General features: G+C 41.3%; 1 protein-coding gene across 1 annotated transcript in view; it reads right to left on the bottom strand.

Annotated features, from left to right (window-relative positions):
- The window catches only part of MCF2L2 (MCF.2 cell line derived transforming sequence-like 2), a 221,633-nt gene that overhangs the window by 33,238 nt on the left and 164,384 nt on the right, over nucleotides 1-24,011 (bottom strand). Inside the window, exons 16-22 of the mRNA XM_060011057.1 lie at nucleotides 15,580-15,646; nucleotides 14,445-14,560; nucleotides 13,216-13,285; nucleotides 6,723-6,815; nucleotides 5,919-6,011; nucleotides 3,536-3,607; nucleotides 1,260-1,385 (exon numbers count right to left, since the gene is read on the bottom strand). Of these exons, the coding sequence (XP_059867040.1) occupies nucleotides 1,260-1,385; nucleotides 3,536-3,607; nucleotides 5,919-6,011; nucleotides 6,723-6,815; nucleotides 13,216-13,285; nucleotides 14,445-14,560; nucleotides 15,580-15,646 (637 nt within the window). The remainder of the gene's footprint in view (nucleotides 1-1,259; nucleotides 1,386-3,535; nucleotides 3,608-5,918; nucleotides 6,012-6,722; nucleotides 6,816-13,215; nucleotides 13,286-14,444; nucleotides 14,561-15,579; nucleotides 15,647-24,011) is intronic.

Below are 24,011 nucleotides of genomic sequence, written 5' to 3'. Positions count from 1 at the left end.
ATCTACTAACACCTCAATAAACAGTATGTTAAGTCCAGGTAAAAATGAAAAGGTAAAAAAGAGAAGGAAAGTATCTGTGTGACATGTATCAACAATTCTCTGAATGCTTGATTCCTGTGTGGGAGGCAGAAGAATGGCCTCCCAAAGATGTCCATGCCCTAATCCCTGGAGCCTGAGACTAGGTCAGGTAACGTGACAAATGAATTAAGGTTGTTCACCAGCTGACTTTGAGATGGGGAGATTATCATCGATTAACTGGTTGGGCCCAATGTAATCACAAGAGTCCTTAAAGGTGGAAGAGAAAGAAGGGAAGGTCTGAGTGATGTGATGGGAGAAGAACTCAACCTCCGCTGCTGGCATTGAAGAGGGAGGAAGATGCCATGAGCAGAGGAAGTGAGTGGGTGGCCTTTGTAAACTGGAAAAGGCAGTGAAAGAGATTTTCTCCTAAAGCCTCCAGAAAGGAAGGCAGACACCTTGATTTTAGCCTAGTGAGACTATGTTGTACTCCTGATCCGTGGAACTGTAAGACAATAAATTTGCACTACTTGAACGCACCAAGTTTGGGGTAATTTGTTATGACAATGACAGAAAATACCCCTGAGTCAAAATCTAGAGTAGCTCACAGTGAAAACCAGCTGAATATTAATTATGTCCCAGTCCCAGGGCGATCATACAGTTATAGAGGATAGTTTGCCTGGAATGCCTGGGTCTGGCCTACTTGGGATTAACTCTAATGCCAGAGTTGAGATGGCTCAACCCCCCAGCACTCTCTCTTTGGGTATTTTTCTTTAAGCACTTGGATTAAGGGATATACAAGGCCTCTTCTGGGATCTGTGTTGTAAAATGGGGTTGGGTGTTCACTTAGGACCCATTTTCAAAGTAATTTTCACAGAGAAAATATAACTCAAGAGGGAAAATCTTTTAATATTTTAATGGTGCCACGAGTGAGAAAATAAATTACTCCCTCAGCACTTTCCCCTGCCCAATATGTTCTGGTCCCTGAGTTCTTGCTTTTTCCAGAGTATGGGTCAGTTTCCACATTCAGGATCCCAAGGACCACAACCCAAGATTCCTAAAAATGCTGAGGTGCTGCTTGGAATCTCGTAGCACAGGTTTGCTGACCGATTTAGGTAGCTTTCCTCCAGAGTCAAATTCCTTTCCCACAGATCAGTTCTCTAACTTTGCCACAGTATCTGCTACATTTGTAATACTGTGCCTGCCTTTTGTGGAAATGTCCCAGCACTTGCTATGGAACATACCGGACATCCGGTGACTGCTGCCAGGTCCACAGCCAACTCACAGGACTTGATCAAATCCTCCATCATGGCCAAAGCTTGTTGTAGGTCGTCTGAGAAGGCTGAATCCTTGGTCCTCTCTGGCCCATTCTGTGGAAACCAAATGCCTTGTCGGAAATCAAAAGGTAAACCATCTACCAAGGGAAGAAGGGAAACAGGACAGAGATAAGGAGCTACGGATCCAGCCAGCATGAAGTTACTGAGAAGGTAGGTACATCAACCTGTTTCCCTGCTCCCAAAGAATTGTAGCTAAGGATATTTGCTGGTTTAAGTACAATATATGATACACACACACACACACACACACAAGCAAAATCATTACACTTTCTGCACATTGTACTAATGAAGAATGAAGTTCATAAAATCATGGACATTATATTCTGGCTATATAAGAAACATCCTGAGCTTTTGTAAAGCATGAAAACCCCAGCCCTTTTAAATAGGGTGCTCTCCCTTTTACTCCCCTACCCCCAGGGCCTATTGAAAAGTATAATCCGAGTATCATATTCCTGTATTTAATGTGACAGTCTTATTCCTATGGGTAAAATTATACTTAAAACCCTCCCAGAGGAGGATATTTGTAAACTTTAGAGGCAAAGAATGGGCTGCTATGCAGAGGTTTACTAATGATTTATGTGTAAACACCATAACGGTGGCATTTGCCACACTGAATCTCCCCGAGCTCTGCCCTTTCTCTCTCCTCTCCTCCCCCTGCCCTTCCCATATTCTATCACCATTAAATATGCCAAAGAGGTAAGCCAACGTGATCTGCACCTCCCAAACAGCATAAAGACCCAGAATTAAGGGAAAAGCTAATTTAAGACACCGACGTTCCAATTATTACTATTGTGACACTTAGGACATGGTAGGGATGGTTTCAGCTTCAAAGTCTTTCGCTTGGGGTTTCCGTATTTTATTCACCTGCTACCTACATAGCGTATTTATCTGTTATCTGCTAAATACAAACAAAAAGATTTTGGCTTCGTCCATTTTTTTTTTTTTTTTTAACACATCAACTTCTACAACAAAGAACAGAGAGCTCTTTGCTGCTCCGCATATAGCCCCACCTCTTCTTATCCTCTACTGCATGATGTAAGCAAAGGGTTGTGTATTTTCTTAATCTCTACTTAAACTATAAAGATTAGCATGTTTGGATAAGAGATATGAGTGACAGGGCTGATGAATGGAGCAGAGCATGCTGCCTCCACTGAACAATTTTCCATGGATTCTTACCTTCTTACTTATGGTAAATGTGTGCCAGGTCCTGGTGGAAGACAACACACTCTCACCCGAGTTTATTGTAACATCATTAACAAAGGATTAAAAGTTCTGACACCAGCCATCTTCCTCTTTCCTAAATACTTGAAACTCAATGTGCTTTTAGAGACTCCACGGCTACCTATTCCCTCTCCTTCCCACTAACCCTCCTCCCACAAACATGGCAAGTGGCTAGTTTTACATTGTGTGATATAGGACTCTTACAAACATTATTAAACCTCTCTAACTCAGGGTAAATTCTTACAAACATTATTAAACTCCTCTAAACCAGGCTAGCTGCATTTGCTCCAGGCTATAAAATTACTACCTGTGCCCTGAGCTTCCTTTAATCTTAAGGCATCCCCACAGCACCATGTGAGCAGAGAAGACATGCAAATGACCGCCCCTTGAGACACATGCCTCATGTTATTCTTGTTAAAACCAGAATTTTATAATAGAAAAATTGAAAAAACCCACTTCCAAGCCAAAAATTTCTTCCCAATCTGGTGTGGCCATCACTTCTTCCAAGTTTCTTCTTGGCTGTCTTAGAATTCACACACATATACACACACATTTGGAAGGGAACAGGGCATAATGTATATAGATTTACTAAGGCGTACAAAGAAGTAAATATAAATCATTCATAATCCTACCATGCAGGAAAACCACCGAAGGGATTTTATTATACTTACTTCCAGTCTTTTATGTATGCATTTTATACCTTCGCTTACTTTTGTATTCCAGTAAAACATTTTTATGTGGAAGGAAGAAGATATATTACCACTTATCCTATTACGAATCCCCACTTTGAAATTGTCTTTAGTTTTTTGTTTTTTCCTGACTATGAATTATAGGATGCATATTATTTTAGAAAATTTACACAATAAAGATCATAAACAAAACGAAGTCGCTCTTAAGTCCTTCCATGTATAGGCAAACACCATTAGCAGTTAGTACACAGAACGATATTTAATATCCAGTACCTTAGCCAAACCTCCTTCTAGATCACCTGGGTCCATCTCCAAATCCTCAGGTGACTCAAAATCCAGCAGACCCTGCATTAACCCAAAAGCTTTATTGAAAATCAAAAAGTAGAAGGCCAACTTAATCTGTTGCGCAAACAATCTCCAGCCAATGCTAAAATGAGGATGTATATAAATTTGTCTGTTTGTCACAAGTAAGAGGGAAAGAGTAAATGGTACATTCAGCGCAGTGTTCTTTCCACAAACATAGAACCACATTGGACACACTATTTTGTAGCCTGCTTTTTCTCAACAACGTATCATGAACATTTTCCCATGACATTATATATTTTTTAAACATGTTTTAAAATTGTGGCAGAGTATTGCATCCTATAGCTAAATCATGATTGATTAATCCCCCCTACTGTTAAACATTTAGGTTCAATAATTTTTTACTAAAATAATAATAATCTTTATACACTTTTCTTAAGGATAAATTCCTACAAGTAGAATTGTTAATGTTAAGAGTTGTGATGCATGTTTCCAAGTTCTTTAGAGAAGGACTATGTTCCCACCAGCCTTAAATGAAAGCTTTTTTCACCAGCCCCTAGCCTACATGGAGTATTACCATTTAACGCTGTACCAAAACATGCTCACAGATGCCGCTCTTGGAGGGAAGCAGAGGCTCCTCAGCCTCACTCCCAGGCTGGTGTGACGGCTCCATGTATAAAACAACAGCCGCACGTTACGTTGAGGAAGCTTCCTGGGGGTCAGCCCTGAGTGAGCTCTCTACTGCGTCACTCACTGGCTCCTCACAGCAACCTGTGCAGGAGGTTCTGGTGTCCTCACTTAACAGGTGAGAAAACCAAGGCCTGACAGGTGCAGGCATCCCACACTGGCAGTGGCAGAGCCGGTGCAGGCAAGGCTGGGCCTGCTGATGCAAAGCTGAGAGGGTAACTTGTTCTGAGGGCAAAACATTGGCAATAAGCTTAACTGCCCTGAGCCTCAGTTTCTTCACACTTCAGAGCCTTTTGGCACATCTGATGGTGGGGATTAAATAAGAAATACAGGTGGGTGTGAATTTTGTTTTATCTAAAACTAAATGACTTCCTCTTGGCCTCTGATGATGGGTTTAAAATTAAAGGAGCATCTGGTTTTGGTGTGGGGATGATCCAGGATTATGTTGTGACTGATGTATATTAGTTACTTGTACATTTTTTTTTTGGATCTTTGCAAGGGGAAAACTACAAGTAACGAGTTTTATATATTTAATTTAAATCTGTTACAGGTTTTCATGTTCAGGATAAACAATTTTTCAACCTTGGGCGAAAATACCTGCAACGGTTTAAGGTGACTGTGTTTTACCTTAGGACAACTGTTGCATGCCAATTTGTGTACGTGTGTGTGAAAACACTTCAAAGTTGAGTTAAAAGATGTAAATTTAAAGTTGGTTGTGTATCTAATCTGCCCCAGGTTCAGTAAGTAAACAATTCTTTTTTAAAACAAAAACAAACAAACAAAAAGAAATACATGTGGGAAGATACCCAGTAAACAGCAGGGGCTTGTTTTTAAATTAAGTGAGAGTAGCCAACTGGGCAAGAGCTGCTTATAAAGGTTAACTCAAAACAGACCTTGGAGGAGTGACCCAAACCTTTCCCTGAGCTCACACCTGGGGAAGCAGCTTTGACAGAGCTCCTGTCCTGTGTGTGTGTGGGCGGGGTGGGGGGGTGGGGGGAGTGGGGGTGGGGGGGTGGCACACGCGGGTGGGTGGTGGCGCAGTCTGGGAGTGCTCTCCTGCAGGTGTGCTGGTGTCAGAGCAAAGAAAGAAAGAACCACCTAGGGATTCAGCAAAACAAAATTCATTCTGTTATGCTGCTCTTGAGAAAAATCCTCAGTCTAAGGGCAGAGGTAGATGTCGCAAAAGAATCCAGTTTTGTCTTCTCCCCTCCATTGTTTAAATGCACGTAAAATAGTAGCTTTAGGGAAAACCACAGCTCTTTCCTGAAGCTCCTTGCCCCAGCTGTAAAATGGAGCAGATGATATCTTACCTGTAGATATGTTACCGAGAATAGAGGTCTGGCTGCCTCCCCACCCTCTCAGCTGCCAGCAGTGTGGTGGCCTCCCTCTTCCCCACTTTCCTCCCAAGGACCTCTGCTCCCCCAAGCTGGGCTCTCCTTAGAGATCCAAGTTCTGGCCGCAAGCCAGGCTCCCGGGACCCTATGATTCTTTGGTTTTATTCCTCATTGAGGAGGCTGATTTAGACCTGGGGACAGAAAAAGCCTGAAATCTAGACATAGTTTCACCTTTGGAAGTCGAAGTCACAATTCTACATGTCTAAGGAAAAGAGCACCATAGCACCCACATCTGTTCTCCAAGCACAGGAAGCACTGTCTCATCGACTTACCTTCAACAACATCTGGTACTTCGTAAGTCTCTGGCTTGGTCCTCTCAGATACTTAAAAAGAGGGAGACTGTGACCCAGTTGACGCTGGCATACCTTGAAAAGCCAAACAGAAACAACATAAAACAAAACAACACACACACACAGAACAGAAGCGGCAGCATTTAAATACAAGAAGTGAAATGAGCTCTTCATGGAGAGAAGGGGCAGCTGTGTCGACCAGTTTCATAATGTTATTGGCTGTTCAGTCCCTCAGGAACAGTGTGTAAAATGAGAGTAATGGGAAAGGGGATGGGCTTGGCTAGTATTTTTATAGGCAAGTGGGAATGCCGGAACATTTATTTCTTTAAGAAAGTAAGTCCATTAGGAGGGAGACAATGGGGCAGGCTTCTGAAAAGGTTGTCTTAGAATTGGGGTTTGGGGGTGGTGGAGTCTAGTCAAGGGTACATGATGGGCTTATTGATATCATTCCAGGGAACCCCAAAGTGTGACTTAATTCCACTTTTAAAACCCATCCTAGAAGAGGACCCTGGTTTTCTCACCAGGCTACAGCTGCTCATTACAGAGCTGTCCCATGGAGACTCAGGGCAGCATTGAAACTTCCAGTGTATAATTTCAAAAAAGGAGAGACTTTTAATAAACATAAATCCCAATTAATAAACATAAATCCCAATTAATAAACATAAATTCCAATTAATGCCAAGTTCCTCTTCCTAGTTCATACTTCCAATTTCTTTACAAATTGGATGTACATAAACAGCGTCCAGGGAAAACAGTTTGTGGGAGACCTTAGAAATGCAATGTTACCCCAAAGTAGGTGCAGTCTTGACATTCTTGCCAAATTGCCCTGGCTCGGGGCAGATTCTTATGATATTTAAAATATATTTGAAGGTCTTCTTTCTGGGTGAGAAAAAGTTAGAACAAATTAACCAGGTAGCATTTTTCAGTAAGAGGACAGGATAATACAGTTTATTCATTCATTCAACAGGCCTGAGTATTTTCAATGTGTAAGGAACTGGGGATGCACAATAAATAACCTTCTGTTGGGGTGAGTGTGTGATGGGGAGATGAACACAGGGTTATAAACAACGCAGATGTGAATGGAGTGCTGTGAGAGCAGCTACAGGACTCTGGTAAATAAGTAAGTAAATTCATGAACAGGAGTTGAGTTTTTACTTTATCCTTTCCCCTCTGCTCGTTATCTGGGACACCAATATCTCCCCCAGATAGTTCTGTACTGAGTAATAAAAAGGACAAAAAGTGCTCGTAGCTGATGGCCTCTCCTTTCTCTCTCCCCACTCACTCCTTTTTACAGTTATCATGATGCCACCCCTACAAATAAACCTAAGAAACAACCAAAGGTTAGAAACATCCCAGAAGGAAAATGTGGCAGTCTGGACACAAACCGAAGTGGTCTGGGCAACCCGTCTCAGACATCACCTTCAACCCGCAGCACAAGACTCCGAGATTGGAAAAGCTACATGACTATCTCAGTGCTAGAGATCAAGAGGGATTCCAAGTGCTGTGTGACCTATATTCTCATTGCATCAAAGACTGTGTGAGGTGGGAACACATCTGCCAATATCCCAGATAGAAAAGATACCCCCAGCCTGTGGAGTCAGCTTGCCAGCTTCATCCATTCCATCAGGAGAACCTGGTCCGTCCACTCAGCTGTGCTTGCCACAGAGCCCGGGCTGCTCTGGCAGAGATGACCACGTGGCCACTTCTTTGTGGATTTCTGTGTCCCTGTCCTCTTGCTGAGGCCACTCTTGATGTCCTTCATCTGGACATGGGTTATTTTTTCCCTTACAGCTTTCACGATGTCTATTCTATTTCTAAACACCCTGCTGTAGTGAATGATTTCCATTTCTGTAGCTCTTCCTCTCTCCCGATGGATTGGAAGTGGTCATTTCACTTCACTGCAAGGACTACAGCAACTCTGTCCTTTGCTATTCTCTCCAAGAAAAATCACACACACACACACACACACACACACACACACACACACACACACACACGTTTAAGAAGGCAGACAGCCCTTGAGAAATGTTGTTCAGATTGGTTAAGAAACTAGAATAATTCAGAACTTAACAATAATAACTTCCTTATTCATTCACTCCAGAACTATCCGTTGAGTGCCTTTGATGTGCCAGGCACTGTGCTAAGTACATTTGTTAAACTCAATGGCTCCCAGAGTGTAGTAGCCTAGACTTGAGGAATACTCCTGCTACACTGAAGGCCAGGCTTATAAAACACTACAAACTGATTAAGGCATTTCACCCACATTTGGTTTGTCAGAGCACAAAGACATTGGCCTTTTGCTCCTAAAAGGATTCAAGGTTTCATTGCTTTCAACACTCAACACCAGAAGATTCTCAGAAGCTGGAGGAGACTGGAGATCCAGACTTCCACCCAGGAAAACATCGCCAACAGTCGGCCACCTTTCCCTAAATCCTCCCAGTAACAGAAAGGGACCTGGTTCTCTTGGTGGATGCTGAGCTGATACCTGTGTTCCTGAAACCTTCACCCTTTGGTCCTGTGTCTGCACTTTGAGCATCACAGAACATTATATGCCTTCCAGTACTGAAACACAACTACTGACCTAAATTTGCTCTTCAGTCCAAAATTCCTTAGAGAAAGCATGTGCACTAACCAGCAGCATACGAAAGTACCTGATTCTCCTTACCTCCCTATAGAATAAATCAGGAGGCTAAAAAAATTGCTACCCCCTGTAAGGCCAACTGGCCCGAGGCAGGGGAACACAATCAGATTCACAGGTTTCATCAGACCGAAATTCTCCAGACCACCCAGTTCCAGAAACTGCCCTGGAGACATTCCGGACCACCCAGTTCCAGGAACTGACCTGGGGACTTTGCACCCGGCCCAGCCTTCCGGCCTTTCGAGGGGTGGGACTAACGGTCCCCTAGGATACCCGAAAAGACCACCAAATAAGGAATACCCTGCGACCTCCCAGATTCACCACACCCCTTTCCCTTCTTCCCCTATAAAATCTTGCCCAACCCTCGCCCGGGTGCGACTTCTCTGGCCCCTTTCTCTCGGACCAGTGAACCTCCCCCGGGAGCGCTCCCTAAAAAAGCTCACTTGAAGCTTTCCTCTGTTTCGCGGTGCCGTTTGTTTAGATCCGACCTTACACGCCCAACCTCATATTCACACAGGAAGATTTCTTATGGATTAAGAAAACTGTGGCTCAGGTTCAGTTCTTGGCTTTCTTACTTACAAACTATTTGGTCCGAGGTCAGTTACTTAACCTTCCTTCGCTTCAGTTTCTCATCTGTTAAGTGGGCTCACAACAGCAGTCAACTCCTATGATTGTTGTGCGATTAAATGGGAAGATGTATAGAAACCTCTCAACAAATGCCCAATACATGCAGAGTACCCAACAAATGGTAGCTATTGTCAAAGCATTTTTTACTTTTGTAGAGTCCTTCTGTGTGCATTATTTTATTTGATTTCCACAACTTTACATATTGGTATTACTAAGCTTGTTGTATTCAGGAGAAAAGTGAAACTCCTGGGGTTTAAGTGACATAATTGAGGTCATGCTGATAGCAAGTGGCCCAACTTAGATAAGAAGTTAAGTTTTCTGAGTCCCACCCCAGTGTTTTTTTCTATTGTACCACGTGAGATCTCAGAGCAAATGGGACTCAAAGTAAACTATTGACAAACGCTATTCTACATGGAGTTTGGTCTCTGGGGCAGAATCTTCCTGGATACTACAAGCTATCAAATCTGACTGAAACACTTGGCTAGAGCAATATTTCAAAATTCTTGTTCATGATTAGTGGAAGTCTGCAAGTATTACTGAGAAGAGGTAAACTGCTGTAGTAAATAGTGGGTGATGGGCCTGCCTTATTGGCTAACCAATACAGGTCTTTGCACAGCTGCGACAATGCCCTCAAGGATTCTCAAAGGTTAAGTAATTGTGGTTTTTAATTACTTCATTTGTCTCAGAGTAATACTTTGTGCTTGGAAAGAATTTATTACCTGTATTTTGTCCCCAACATCATAAATCATATAGGATTATATGCAGGTATGTGGTCTGGATTAATGATTTCTAGGGTTCCTCCCAACATGGGGGACTATAAAAAGCTCTGTAAAACTTTAGGAGAGGAATTTTTCTAAGAAAAGATGTTTAGTTAGCAATTGCCCGACCATTTCCTCAAACTTGGCAATTTTAACTTGATAATATCCTTTTTTTTCCCCACAGGAAGTTGGTCATTTTCTCATGCAACAATTTCAATAAGTCTTTGCAATAATGATATAGTCAGTTATGAAATATTACTAAACTCTGCAACGAGATTTCACATTGGTGGTTTGATTAACCCAAATTGCCAAATAGTATAAAACACGAATAATGCTATCAAAGTAAGTCAAAAAGGAAATTAATCAGATTGAATACAAAATGGTTTCTAATGTATCTTGAATTCTGTCACTGGATGAAAAACCTATGACAAGGCTGTGATGGAAAGCCCAGACAGGGCTATGGAAGGGGTCTTCTAAGTCGGTCAGAGTTCTGAGGGTTGAAGACTCTGTTTCTCCATTATGTCTAATACCTTGAAACCTGGGGATTTTTGTGTTGCTTGCTTTCAGTTTATCACAGGTACAGTAAGTCCCCTACATGTTCTGAAAGTGTGTTTGTGAGTACAATTTGTTCGTTAAGTCCAAAAAAGTTAGCTTAGGTACCCGAATAACACAATCAGCTATATAGTACTGTACTGTAATAGGTTTATAATACTTTTCACACAAATAATACATTAAAAAAAACACAAAAAGTAAAAAAAAAACATTTTTAATCTTACAGTACAGTACCTTGAAAGTACAGTAGTACAGCACAACAGCTGGCATACAGGGGCTGGCATCGAGTGAACAGGCAAGAAGAGTTACTGACTGGAGGGGGGAGAGGAGGTGGGGGATGGTAGAGCTGAAGGATCGTCAGCAATAGGAGACGGAGGGCGAGAGCTGCACTTTCAGTCACGCCTGACGTTGATGGCACAGGTTCCGGTTCCTTGCTGGATTCAGTTCCATCTACCCTCTTAAAAAAACAGGTCCAGTGATATCTGGGTAGTAGCTCTTTTTTTCTCATCATAGGTGACACGGTAGCACTGGATTGCATTCTGAACGGCTGCTGCAACCTTCGTGTACCATTCTACATTCAGGTCCTTTGCCTCAAAAACTAACAGTGCCTCCTCAGATAAAGGAAGTCTTGCCATTTCCTGTGTCGTGAATCTCTGCTGTTCTTCAGTTACTTCTTCTTCCTCTTGTCGCTCCACTCTCTCAATTCTTTTCACTTTTGTTTCCATCGTTATCGCTCAGCATGTCTTTTTACTTTTTTCTTTTTAGCATCTTTATTGGAGTATAATTGCTTTAAAATTGTGTGTTAGTTTCTGCTTTATAACAAAGTGAATCAGCTATACATATACATATATCCCCATATCTCTTCCCTTTTGCATCTCCCTCCCTCCTGCATCTCCCTCCCTCCCACACTCCCTATCCCACCCCTCTAGGTGGTCACAAAGCACCAAGCTGAACTCCCTGTGCTATGCGGCTGCTTCCCACTAGCTATCTATTTTACGTTTGGTGGTGTATATGTGTCCATGCCACTCTCTCACTTTGTCCCAGCCTACTCTACCTCTCCCCATGTCCTCAAGTCCATTCTCTAGTAGGTCTGAGTCTTTATTCCCATCCTGCCCCTAGGTTCTTCATGATGATTTTTTTTTTTTTTTAGATTCCATATATATGTGTTAGCATACGGTATTTGTTTTTCTCTTTCTGACTTACTTCACTCTGTATGACAGACTCTAGGTCCATCCACCTCACTACAAATAACTCAATTTCGTTTCTTTTTATGGCTGAGTAATATTCCATTGTATATATGTGCCACATCTTCTTTATCCATTCATCTGTCAATGGACACTTAGGTTGCTTCCATGTCCTGGCTATTGTAAATAGAGCTGCAATGAACATTGTGGTACATGACTCTTTTTGAATTATGGTTTTCTCAGGGTATATGCCCAGTAGTGGGATTGCTGGGTGGTACGGTAGCTCTATTTTTAGTTTTTTAAGGAATCTCCATACTGTTCTCCATAGTGGCTATATCAATTTGCATTCCCACTAACAGTGCCAGAGGGTTCCCTTTTCTCCACACCCTCTCCATCGGCGCATCTTAGTACCAACTACATCACTGCTGCTTTTATGCTTGCTTCCAGACATCCTGGGCTTGAAATAAAGATACTGTACTACTGTACTCTATACAGTACTGTACAGTAAAGCACACAAAAGCACAACCACTTGCAGAGAATACATGCACGTGACAATGTACACCAGACACGTGAACTAACTTACGTTATCAGACATGTGAACGCATGTTCGCATCTTTGAAAGTTCGCAACTTGAAGGTTCGTAGGTAGGGGACTTACTGTACTGCTCTTAGACTTATCAGTCATCATTTGAGCTGTTTAAAAATGCTTAAGTTGTTTGATCTATTGTCTCAGGCTCACAAAAAGAAAACAAGCAAGAGAATGAAAGGAAGGGCCGGTTGGGAGAGAGAGAAGAAATGGGAAAAGTTTAGAAAGCAAAGGGCACCGGGCTCATCTCCAAAGGAGGAAGGAGGCACTTGGTGGGGAATGATGCCGGCTAAGGCATTTCTCTGAGCCAGCTCCCAGGGAGCACAACTGGCCCAAAGTGCCAGCCTATTTATTGCCCAAAGCCAGGTGGAGAACTGGCAAGAGGGGAGAGGTCTGTGTGGTGGGAAGGGAAGCAGACAGAAATACGATGTTGTAGGACAGGAAGTTCACAAATGGGGTGCTAAGTGGAAGACAGGCTGTAGACTTAAAATTTTCTAACTTTCCTTGATGCCGTAGAAAATAAAATGGAAGAAAATGTATGTTCTATAGTTTCAGTTTAGTACTTCTTTTGAGAGTGTTACTACAACTTTAGTGAAGAATTTAAGCCTGCTGTATGATTCTTGCCCTAAAACAGTTAGCTTAGTCATTCAGAGAAGGATCCTCTGCCTCAGGGGTCTGGGGGGCCAGTCTTCCATTTCAGAGGACTTGGCAGGAAGCCAGGCTTACAGTCGTTCCCACCTAGCAGGGTGAGCTCAGTCAAACTGGACTCAGCTCACAAAGGCTGAAGTACTGCAAAGGACTCCCGCTTTGCATTCAAAAGGCAGATGTAAGTTTTTAGACCCCTTGTGTTTCCATTTGCCCTTGCCATTACACAGAAAATTAAGGGCTGACTTTAATCGCACGGTTATTTTGAGTTATTGGGAGCACAGACTTACTCTCTTGAGAAAGCAACGTGCCAGAAGTTCAGGGTTTTCAGTGCATTTTTCCAATTCTTTTAGAAAAGTCCTAGGGAAAGAAAACGATAATAATGCTTTGATTTTTACATGTATGGGGTTAACAAAATTTTCTGAAGTAAAATCACATAAGGTTTTAAGAGGTGCTTAGAAAAATGCTGTTTTCCAGGCTTTACTGCTTTTGACTCATCTTCAACATGCTGATTTGGAAGAAAACAATGCATTCTGTGACATTACTAGGATTCCCTGAAACCACTCATACCAGTTCTGGTAATTCTAAGCACCAGCCACAGACAGACTGGATACACTGAAGATCCCTGCTACATGATAGTAATGTTAACAAGAACTGCTGTTGCTGCTGCTACTACAACTATCACGGAGAGCTGACTATAAATCAGGCATAAGCTAAGTGCTTTGCAAACAATATCTCATTTAATCCTCCACCAAACCTGGTAAGACAGGGTTTCGTAAGCGTGAAACCTGAGGTTCAAAGAGGCTGCATAACTTCTCCAGAGAAAGCAGAAGTGGGATTTCCATTTCAGCCTTGTGTCTGACCAATGGACAACAGATGTGGCTAAGAACTGTAGTTCAATTCACCAAGCAGTCTCTTCCCTCCTATCATTAGATGTGTGATCCTGGGGCCATTTAGAGTGAGTAAAGTTAGTAAACAACTTGTGGTTTTGTCATCTGTAAAATGAAAGGGTTGGAACATGATTTCCAAAGTCCCTTCCTTCTCTCATTCTCTAGAACCCAACACCCAAGCAGACCTGGGCTGAAAGGACAATTCCCTGACCAGTTAGCATTTTCTAACACCCTGGTTCCCAGCACTCCGCTACGATAATAGGTATGTGGACTTGCGTCTTGGTCGACTTTGTATTCCCAATGCTGAACACAGTGCCTGACACAGAACAGGTGCTCAGTAAATGCTGATGCATGAGTAGATAAATAAGGAAAGGAACCCACAAATGAATACAACATCGATGCCTGACACCAGTACATGCTCCATTAATGTCTTTTCCCTTTTTCCTCGGGGACCTTGTGACACTTCTCACATCCTTCTTATCCCATACCACCCCAATCCAATCCACTGACTCTGGACTACTTGATTAAGCCTAAAAATGTCTAAGCACTTTCATCTCCAAATTCCATCATTCTGATTTCCATCCTTCTCTTATTTTCCATTTTCCCTGATAATTTGAATGAATATGTACCTGTTGTGAAATTCATAAAGTTCTCTAATATTCCCAAAGAGAAATTCCTTGTTATTCCGAAGAACATCTGGAATTAGATGCTTCAGCCAAATAAAATCCATTGGAATGATATATCCCTGCAGAGGTGGAAACAGGGTAGGTTTTACAAACAGGAACATATAAGAGATGATCTGACTTAGCCACTTTAATAATTGGGGAGTAAGGCACACATGTCCTGAAAGCCATTCCGTCAAATACATTCTTCTGATATTATTTTCCTCATGTGTCTATCTTCAGAAGAAGACGGCTTAATGGCAATGATAATAAGATGGCATTTTTATAGCAAGAACAAATCTATTTTTTAAATTCGTCACATAAGTCAAATGTGAAAGGAAAAAACTTACCCATTATTTTATGACCTGATGCAATTACTATTGTCTTATTATATTTCCTTCATGACTTTTTTAAAAAGCTGTTTTATATGGTTATAATCACAGTACATATATAATTTGTAGTCTGTTTTTCCATATGCATTTTAGACTCTTATAAATTTCTACATATATTGTTTTAAATTTAATCTTACAAGCATTCATTTCAATGTTGCTGTATATTATTAAAAATAATTATTTTGTAACAGTTGAATAATATATCATTTAGCATGTATATAAGACTTTATCAACCATTCCATTCCCTGGACATTTGCTTTTCTTCTGATGTTTTATTGTAAAAAATTTCTATTATAACTTTGTACATATAGTTTATTTCTCAAGATTATTACCTTAGGAAAATAGAGAAAATATAAATTTTCACTCAAGCAAAAAATGCTACTTAAAACAATAAGAAACAATTCTCTCATTTATTTATCAAAAACATTTAAATTATCATACCCACTGTTGGCAAGCATATGGTGAACCTAGGTGGGCACTGCTAGAATCATGTGAATTGGTACAATCCGTTGAAAGTTATTTTGTTACATGAATCAATAGTCATAAGAATGTTCTTATTCATACTGAAAAAACCACTTGTGCTATTACAAGACCTGAAACTTTGGTGGGGATTCTAGAGACATATGGCAACTATTTTGAGTTTCTATCTGCAACAAAACTTTTCCAGTTTGAATACATGCTTAACGTCCCCCCGCCCCGAATCTACTTACGTCAATTATGTTTTTAATCTCTTTTATATAAGTCTCTTCCGTCTCAAGCAAGTCACGTATAATGCGCCTAAATCAGCAGCAGGTGGGAAGATGAAAGAAAGAGAGAGACAGAGGTGGGGTGGGGGTGGGAAGCAGTGTTTTAGAATTCTTCTAGAATAATGGTCATCAATACAGTTCCCCTTAGTGGCTCATCTACTTAGGTTGTGGTCAGTTCATTCCGTTCTGTTGAACACCCAAGGCCAACATGTCACAAAAGCACACTCTGATCACACTGGCATGAGAAGAAATGGCAAAGTTAAACGACTCAAAATCCATTTATGTAGCCAGAGAATGATCTGTTTGTGAGCCATAGCAAGGGGGTCAAGAGGGCAGACACTGGAGTCAGAAATACCAGGTTGGGATCCTTGGTCAGGAAGGTCTACCTGATCCCTACGTTGCACATGTGGTTTCCTGCTCCCTTCCTCTGGCATTCCATGTCTCCGTGTGATTGAGTTCCTCAGCCAGAAGACATGAGCTCTGTCTGCTTCCCCTGAGAAAGGCAGGTGGGAGGTGTGGTAGGCAGAATTCTAACACGGCCCCCAAGATTTCTGGTCCCTGGTACACACACACACATCCTCCCAGTTAGTCAATCAAACACTAACTTAAGTGCTGCTGGGAAAGTATTTTGTCATTCGGTTTTGTTCCAAATCAGTTGACCTTAAGATAGGTCGATTACCAGGTTGGGCACATCCTAATCTCATGGACCCTTTAGGTCTGGGTCTAAAAGTCAGAGAGATTGGAAGCATGTGAAGGCGTTAGCACAAGGGAGATTCTCCTTTGCTGGGTTTGGAGATGGGGGGAGGGCATGTGGCAAGGAAGGCAGGCAGCCTCTAGGGGCCAAATGGCCCCCAGAAGACAGTCAGCAAGGAAACAGAAGCACTAGTCTGCGGTTGCAAGGTACTGAATTCAGCCACAACCATATGCACTCCTAAGAGGATACCTTCTAAGAAGCGCAACTGGCCAACACCTTGATTTTATCAGTGGGACTTGAGCAAAAAGCCAGTCTTGTTATGCCTGGACTCCTGTCCCAGGGCAATTGTGGGCTGAGCTGCTAAGCTTGCGGTCATTTTTTGATGCAGCAATAGAAAACTAATAGAAAGAGTGAGGCCGGTCCCCACATCTATCACCAGACAGACTGCTTTCTTTCTCTCCTCAGGCTGTGTGGCCATACTTTTTTTAGGGCTTTCTTTCAGGCCTCCAAGTGAATCAGTGTTTGTACAACTGTTCACATGTAGAATATATACATTTATGGTTTCCTGTGAGCTGTTGGTGGATTATCTATTAAACAGTAGCCTACCCTAGAAAAGAGTTTCTTTTCCTCTCATAAGAATGGGTATGACAAGGGACAAATAAAGGACACAATGTAGGAAAATTCACACAAATACATAAATGGCTATTAGTCTTATGAAAAAAATGCTCTATATATATGAATCCAACAAAAACATATTAAAAAGAAGTACAATTTTCAACTTCTATAATATGGCAGACATTGCAAACCTCAAAGGAAGACCGGCAGATGAAGATATGGAAACACACTCGAATAACATTGGTGAAAGTACAGATTTGTGCAAGATAACTTGGAAATATCTCACCAAAATTTAAAACACATGCTCCTTGACTCAGTAATTTCACTTCTAAGTACGTTCATTGTTTGTAATTAGAACAATAGAACGACAACAACCAGATATAAACTGGAAATTACTTAAATTATGGTACATACATATAATGAAATGCTATGCAGTTTTTAAAAAGAATGAAGCTGACTGAATCATGCTGACATGACACAGTCAATGTATTTTAACTGAATTTAAAAAAATAACCAAGAGGTACAACAGTTTGCAGAGTGACTATTTGTATAAAATTTATGCTATGTGTAAAATGAGCGTATATGCATACATATATGTAAAATTGTATATGCTTAGAAAATTCATGCAAAGAAACTTAAAACATTGTTAACAAGGGGGGTGGGAGAGGGTAGGGGTGGGAGTTTGGGATTAGCAGATGCAAACCGGTATATGTAGAATGGATAAATAGCAAGGTTCTACTGTATAGCACTAGGACCTTGGGGAAATATACTCAATATCCTGTGATAAACCATGATGGAAGAGACTATGAAAAAGAATGTATATATATATATGTATAACTGAGTCACTTTGCTGTACAGCAGTAATTAACACAACATTGTAATTCAACTATACTTCAATAAAAAATAAATTAAAAAAAATTGTTAACAGTGATTGCTTTTAGAAAGTGATACTGAAGACTAGAAATAGAGGAGAATTTTTACATTTTATTCTGCACCCTTTTTCAATCTTTGATTTAAACAAAAACTTTAAACATCTACTGCTTTTCTAATTAAAAAAAAATAGTTTACATGACGTTTTAAAATGAATGTTACTGGAGGTAATGACATATAAACCCCATTTGAGAGATATAAATAAATGCTATAATCTACCTATTTTATAGCTCAACAATTATTCTTTCTTAAAAATGACAATTTCCATATCTATTTATAAATGCTTGTTATAAGGCAAGACTGATAAAGGATAGCCATTGACCAAGGATACAATTGTAAGAAGTATAATTCTACCAAAAAAGTTACTCTAAGATCATATTTAGCTTAACGGTGTCTCTGAGTTAAGAGGTTCCTTTGCTTTTTGTAAATCATCCTGAAATGATGATAGTTACTATGTCAGAAGGAAATATAGGCCTCAATACCAGCCTGTTTCTATGAGCCATGACATAAAGTACGACCACAGCAACAGTTAAGCATTCATAGAAAGCCAGAGTACAGCCAGCCTCTTATGTCTCCGTGAAGCACTGGGCTTAAGCAACTTGGCAAGGCTGTTTAAGAATGTGTTGACGACTAAATGAAGTCACAAGGCAGAAACAACTAGGTGGTGGGCAGAAATCAATCTTATCATCCAACAGTTAATATAAGAACTTAGAGACCCCTAGGAGTCTTTACGAATCTGACACAAGAAAAAATCCACAACTCAGAAGAAAAAAAGTCCCTTGTCAGGTCATATCCCAGTTCCAACTGCTTCATTTTACTTATTTGAGTGCAATGGATAAAACTCCAACAATAGAAAGTCTCCTGAACACTGGTAGCCTTCATTTCTGTTCAGATTAAAAAAAAAAAGTTCTCATACCACTGTTAACCATTCTTTTATCTTTCTTCTCCTTTGTTTTCCTTTCAAATAACTTTATAAAATGGGAGAGAATCGATGATTCTAGCTGACGATTGCCTGCTTTATTATTCCAAAACACATAACTTTGTTCACAGAAAAAAAATCAAGGATTTAATATCTAAAGTCATCAAGTATATATAATGTAGATAAAAAACAGAAAACATCGGGAGTACTCAAGTCATTTTAAAACCTTAAACACCTAGAGCAACTTATGCCCTGGTGGACATCTACCCAGAGGTGGAACGCTGTAATTAGGATGGGGTTCACAACGCCAGATCAGCCCACATGAATGTAGTCTACACTAAATGTATACTCTGGCTTTGTTTTACATGTAAAAGTGGTTCTCCCCTCACCCATACCCCCAGGTCATTAAGGAGAAAATGGAGGCATAATGTGTTTTAAGGGACTGTTTCTTCTCTGAAGCCATATTTCAAGGTAGCATAAAAAAAGAGCTTTGGAGATCTGGTTCCATCCTATATGACAGCTCGTGTTTGTTTAAGATGATACCGTAAGCGAGAGGCAAGAAAGGAAAGACTTTTAAAAAAATGAATGCAGCCCTATTTGGTAAGCAAGATCATTAATGTAGTATGTACATGTTAGGATCTCCCGATAAGTTTCTTCTTTGCCCACACACCTTAATCTGTTCCCCCTTTTAACCCTTGCCCCTCGCCCCCTCCCCAATTTCCCAGCTCTCCAATAGAAGAGTATCCTTTTGGAAACCAGTCTGTTAGAAATATATTTTTGCTCATTACCTGTCAATACAATTTGCCGTCCAGAGATTTAATTTACTCCTTGTATTCTATCATATCACTCGTGTCAGAAAGTATTATAGATTTTCACTTTAAAAAAGCTAGTTTTCATCTAATACCCTCTTTGCCAAATGGAAAGGTCTATTCTTATCCGTTTCAAACCCTAGAGCATCTGATGTAATGGATACTCATCTTCTTAAACCTTTCTCTTCCTTTGGTTTCTCTTTATTATTCAATCTTCATTCACCACCCATCTCTCTGTTTCTTCTCTATTCCTTCCTTGATTCATCTTCCTCCTTGTGTCTAATGTTGCTGCTCCCCCAAGGTCTGAACTCAGGTTTCCAGACTTCCTTCCCTCCTCTTCCCTCATGCTGTTGACTCTCCCACATCATCATTTTCCTGCCAGACTTTTGGTCATGCTCAAGCCCATGTTGCCAATGGTCTACATATGTCTTCACCTGGATGCCTCCCAGACACCTCATTACCTCAGGCTGAAATAGAACTCATCAGACAGAAACAGCATGCATATTGGTGGAAGGGTCATACTCTAGGGTCCCTAAAACACAGTTGTCATTGCAAACTCCTCCCTGCCATTATCGCTTACATTCAATCTGTCACCAAGCCTCATCTTTTCATCTCTGAACACACCTCTTGGAGTCCCTGCTTATTCTCCATTGCCGACGCCACCAATACAGAGCAAACTCCCGAGCCTTCTCATCTTGAATACATTGGTGTACTCCTAGCCGCTCACTCTTGCCTCTGAGATCTCACTCCCATCAATCTATTTTACAGACCTCCAGTCTATGCCCTTCCTAAAGCTTCAAGTCCATTATGCCATCATTCTCCCTCTTCAAAAACTTAAAATAGCTTTCAGTTGCCCACAACTGTCAATATTCCTCCCAGGATTTCAAGACTCTCCATTCATGTGAAAAGAATCTTCCTAGGGGGCTTGCTCAAAAGGTAAGTACAGAGCCACAGATTCAGAATGGGGAGCAATGGATGAAATACAGAGGTAGCATCTGTAATTTTCACAAGCACCCCACATGATTCTAATGCGGATGTTCCCTTATTTGGCTAAGTAACACTGAGCTGATCCATTCCTTTGAGCCACCTACCCCCCTTTAGTTAGGCCAATGGTATCATTATTTTATACTTCTTTTCAAATTCTAGTCATTCCTGAAAGTTCCATTTCTTCCTTTTCCATGAAAACTCTTTCCAACAGCTTCAGGTGAAATTAGTACCACAGTCTTATCCTTGCTTCCCAGACAAAAACCATTAGATCCATTTACCAAGTGTGTACTAGCTCCCTATTATGAGCCAGGCACCATGATAGGCACTTGGGATAGAGAAATGTACCAAAATGCCAGGCCTTAAGGAGTTCATAGTCTAATGGCAGAGACAAGAACATCAGTGACTCCTGTGCAGAGTGATAGGTACCAGGTAGCCAGAGGAGTCAGGAGCACAGAAGGGAGGGGACACTGCCGATTTTGAGTTGAGTGAAGTTTAATCAGAGTTTTGAAAAAAGCAAGCAAGGGGACAAGGACAGGGAACTGTCCCAGGCCGAGGACGACAGTGTGGAGGAGGGAGCAAAGGTGAGCGATGTATGCTCTCCCAGTACTTGTAAATTCTTTGGTGGGGCTGGGCCAACAGTCTAGTACATTCATAAAATGCCAGAAGCAGATATAAACTTAAAGACCATCAGTTAATCCTTATATTACAGATGGAAAAAGAAAGCCCCAGGGCCATGCACTGACTTGTCCAAGGTCTCTGGCTTTGGCAAAGTCCGTGTTCTTCCCACTACATTATGTTGCTCCTCTTGGCCTATGTTTGGGGTGCATCTAAAGTCCTGTTTGCTGATTATGAAATAAAACACAAATTAAAATGAAACTAGCATGGTGATATAAAAATACTGGGTTTCACGAAAATAGGTTTCCAAGTCTATTTCTGCTTCTAATATGTAGGGTAACTTTGAGCAAGACATTTTCTTTCTCAGGGTCTCCATTTCTTCATGTGTCAAAAGGCTGAATTAGATCATCCTGAGTATCCCTACTGGCTCTTATAGGTCACTCTATAAATACATCATTTTTTAAAAATTTATTTTTAACATCTTTATTGGAGTATAATTGCTTCACAATGGTGTGTTAGCCTCTGCTGTATAACAAAGCGAATCAGCTATACATATACACACATCCCCATATCCCCTCCCTCTTGCATCTCCTTCCCACCCTCCCTATCCCACCCGGCTAGGTGGTCACGAAGCACCGAGCTGATCTCCCTGTGCTATGTGGCTGCTTCCCACTAGCTATCTATTTTACATTTGGTAGTGTATATATGTCCATGCCACTCTCTCACTTCGTCCCAGCTTACCCTTCCCCCTCCCTATGTCCCCAAGTCCATTCTCTACATCTGCATCTTTAGTCCTGTCCTGCCCCTAGGTTCTTCAGAACCCTTTTTTTTTTTAAGATTCCAGATATATGTGTTAGCATATGGTATTTGTTTTTCTCTTTCTTACTTCACTCTGTATGACAGTCTCTAGGTCCATCCACCTCACTACAAATAACTCAATTTCGTTTCTTTTTATGGCTAAGTAATACTCCGTTGTAAATAAATCATTTTAAATAAAATGTATGATGTGGTCTTTGGTCTAATCACACCTTGCTTCTCATTTCTCATAAGAAAAGAAGCAAAGGTCGTTAAGATTTTCTGTCCATTTACACCCTCAATTAACTAAACAGTGAATGTGTGACTGCATGTACAATAGGACGGCAAGGAGAAGGAATCAGCATGGGCTGGAGGGGTCTTGGTGGAGGTGAGATCTGGACTGTCCTGTGTAAGAGGTGCCGACTTGCAGCAAGACAGGAGGGTGTTCCAGGAGGAAGGAAACAGGAGCAGGACTAGGAGTCGTGGCTACACCCGGGGCCTTGTGGGAACCAGGTGCTGGGGCAGGGTCTGGGTGGGAAGCGTGGGAGTCAGGGGGAGCCGGATGGAGGAGACAGTTGTCACACCAGGCTACGGTAAGACTCCATGCAGGAGCCGAGGGGAAGGTTCAGGAGACCGAGTTGGCCAACGGGGACGAGAAAGGTCCAGGAGCCCGTTTCATTCAGCACTGAATAGGTCCTGAGGGTTCAGACTTAGGAAAACATGTTCTTAGTTTCACATCCTTCTTCTGTTTTGGTTAGGTGTTCCATAATTGCTTAATAAATTCCCAGAACTATAAATGGTAACAACATGAAACACTATGGACCCATACAATGACCTTGTTGAAATCAGTGATATTTTAAGCATTAATAAAAGGTCTGATGAATATAAACCGTTCTCTGTCTCCTGGAAGGCTAACAGTTGAAAGTTTTGCTCAGTTGCTGATAAGCCATCTGTTCTGTCTTCTCCACTTTTATATCTTAGTTTCTATATTTTGTCTGATGTTAATTGGATTTGATCTCATTACTCTGATGTGTTTAGGGTAAACAACCTTAAATTCTTTTTAGAGAAGGATGGGGCATAAGTAATCACTAAAGTTTATCTGGCTCACTCTTCAATATCACATAATAAATAATGACAAAGTAATTTCACGCATACTGCACTTTTTAAAAGAGGGGCTGATTATAAACCAAATCCCATTAATCCTAATTCAAGTTAACAAACCTGCATTTGTGTAGCATTTTAGGGATTATAATTTTTTTTTTTTTTTTGGCCGTGCCACGTGGCTTGTGGGATCTTAGTTTCCCCAACCAGGGCTTGAACCTGGCCAGGCCCTGGGCAGTGAAAGTGTGGAGTCCTTAACCACTGGACTCAGGGAATTCCCCCAATTTTTAAAAAATTGTGGTAAAATATACATAACATAAAATTTACCATTTAAACAATTTTTAAGTGGCATTAAAATACAGTCACAATGTTGTGCAACCATCACCAGAACTTTTCCATCAATCCAAACTGAAACTCCGTACCCATTAAACACTAACTCTGCATTCCTTCCTCCCGCCAGGCCCTGGTAACTTCCACTCTACCTTCTGTCTCTATGATTTTGCCTAGGTACCTCGTATAAGTGGAATCATACAAAATTTGTCCTTTTGCGTCTGGCTTATTTCACTTAACATAATGTATTCAAAGTTCATCCATGATGTAGCATGTGTCAGATTTCATTCCTGTTTAAGGCTAAATATCTTCCATTGTTTGTATGGACCATTTTTTTTTGGCTGTACGCAGGCCTCTCACTGTTGTGGCCTCTCCCGTTGCGGAGCACAGGCTCCGGATGCGCAGGCTCAGCGGCCATGGCTCACGGTCCCAGCCTCTCCGCGGCATGTGGGATCTTCCCGGACCGGGGCACGAACCCGTGTCCCCTGCATCGGCAGGTGGACTCTCAACCACTGCGCCACTAGGGAAGCCCTAGACCATATTTCATTTACCCATTCACTTGTTGATGGCCATTTGGGTTGTTTCCACCTTTTGGCTATTG

The sequence above is a fragment of the Delphinus delphis genome, chromosome 4, assembly GCF_949987515.2.
Source record: "Delphinus delphis chromosome 4, mDelDel1.2, whole genome shotgun sequence".
NCBI lineage: Eukaryota > Metazoa > Chordata > Mammalia > Artiodactyla > Delphinidae > Delphinus > Delphinus delphis.
This window is presented reverse-complemented; position numbering and strand designations above follow the sequence as displayed.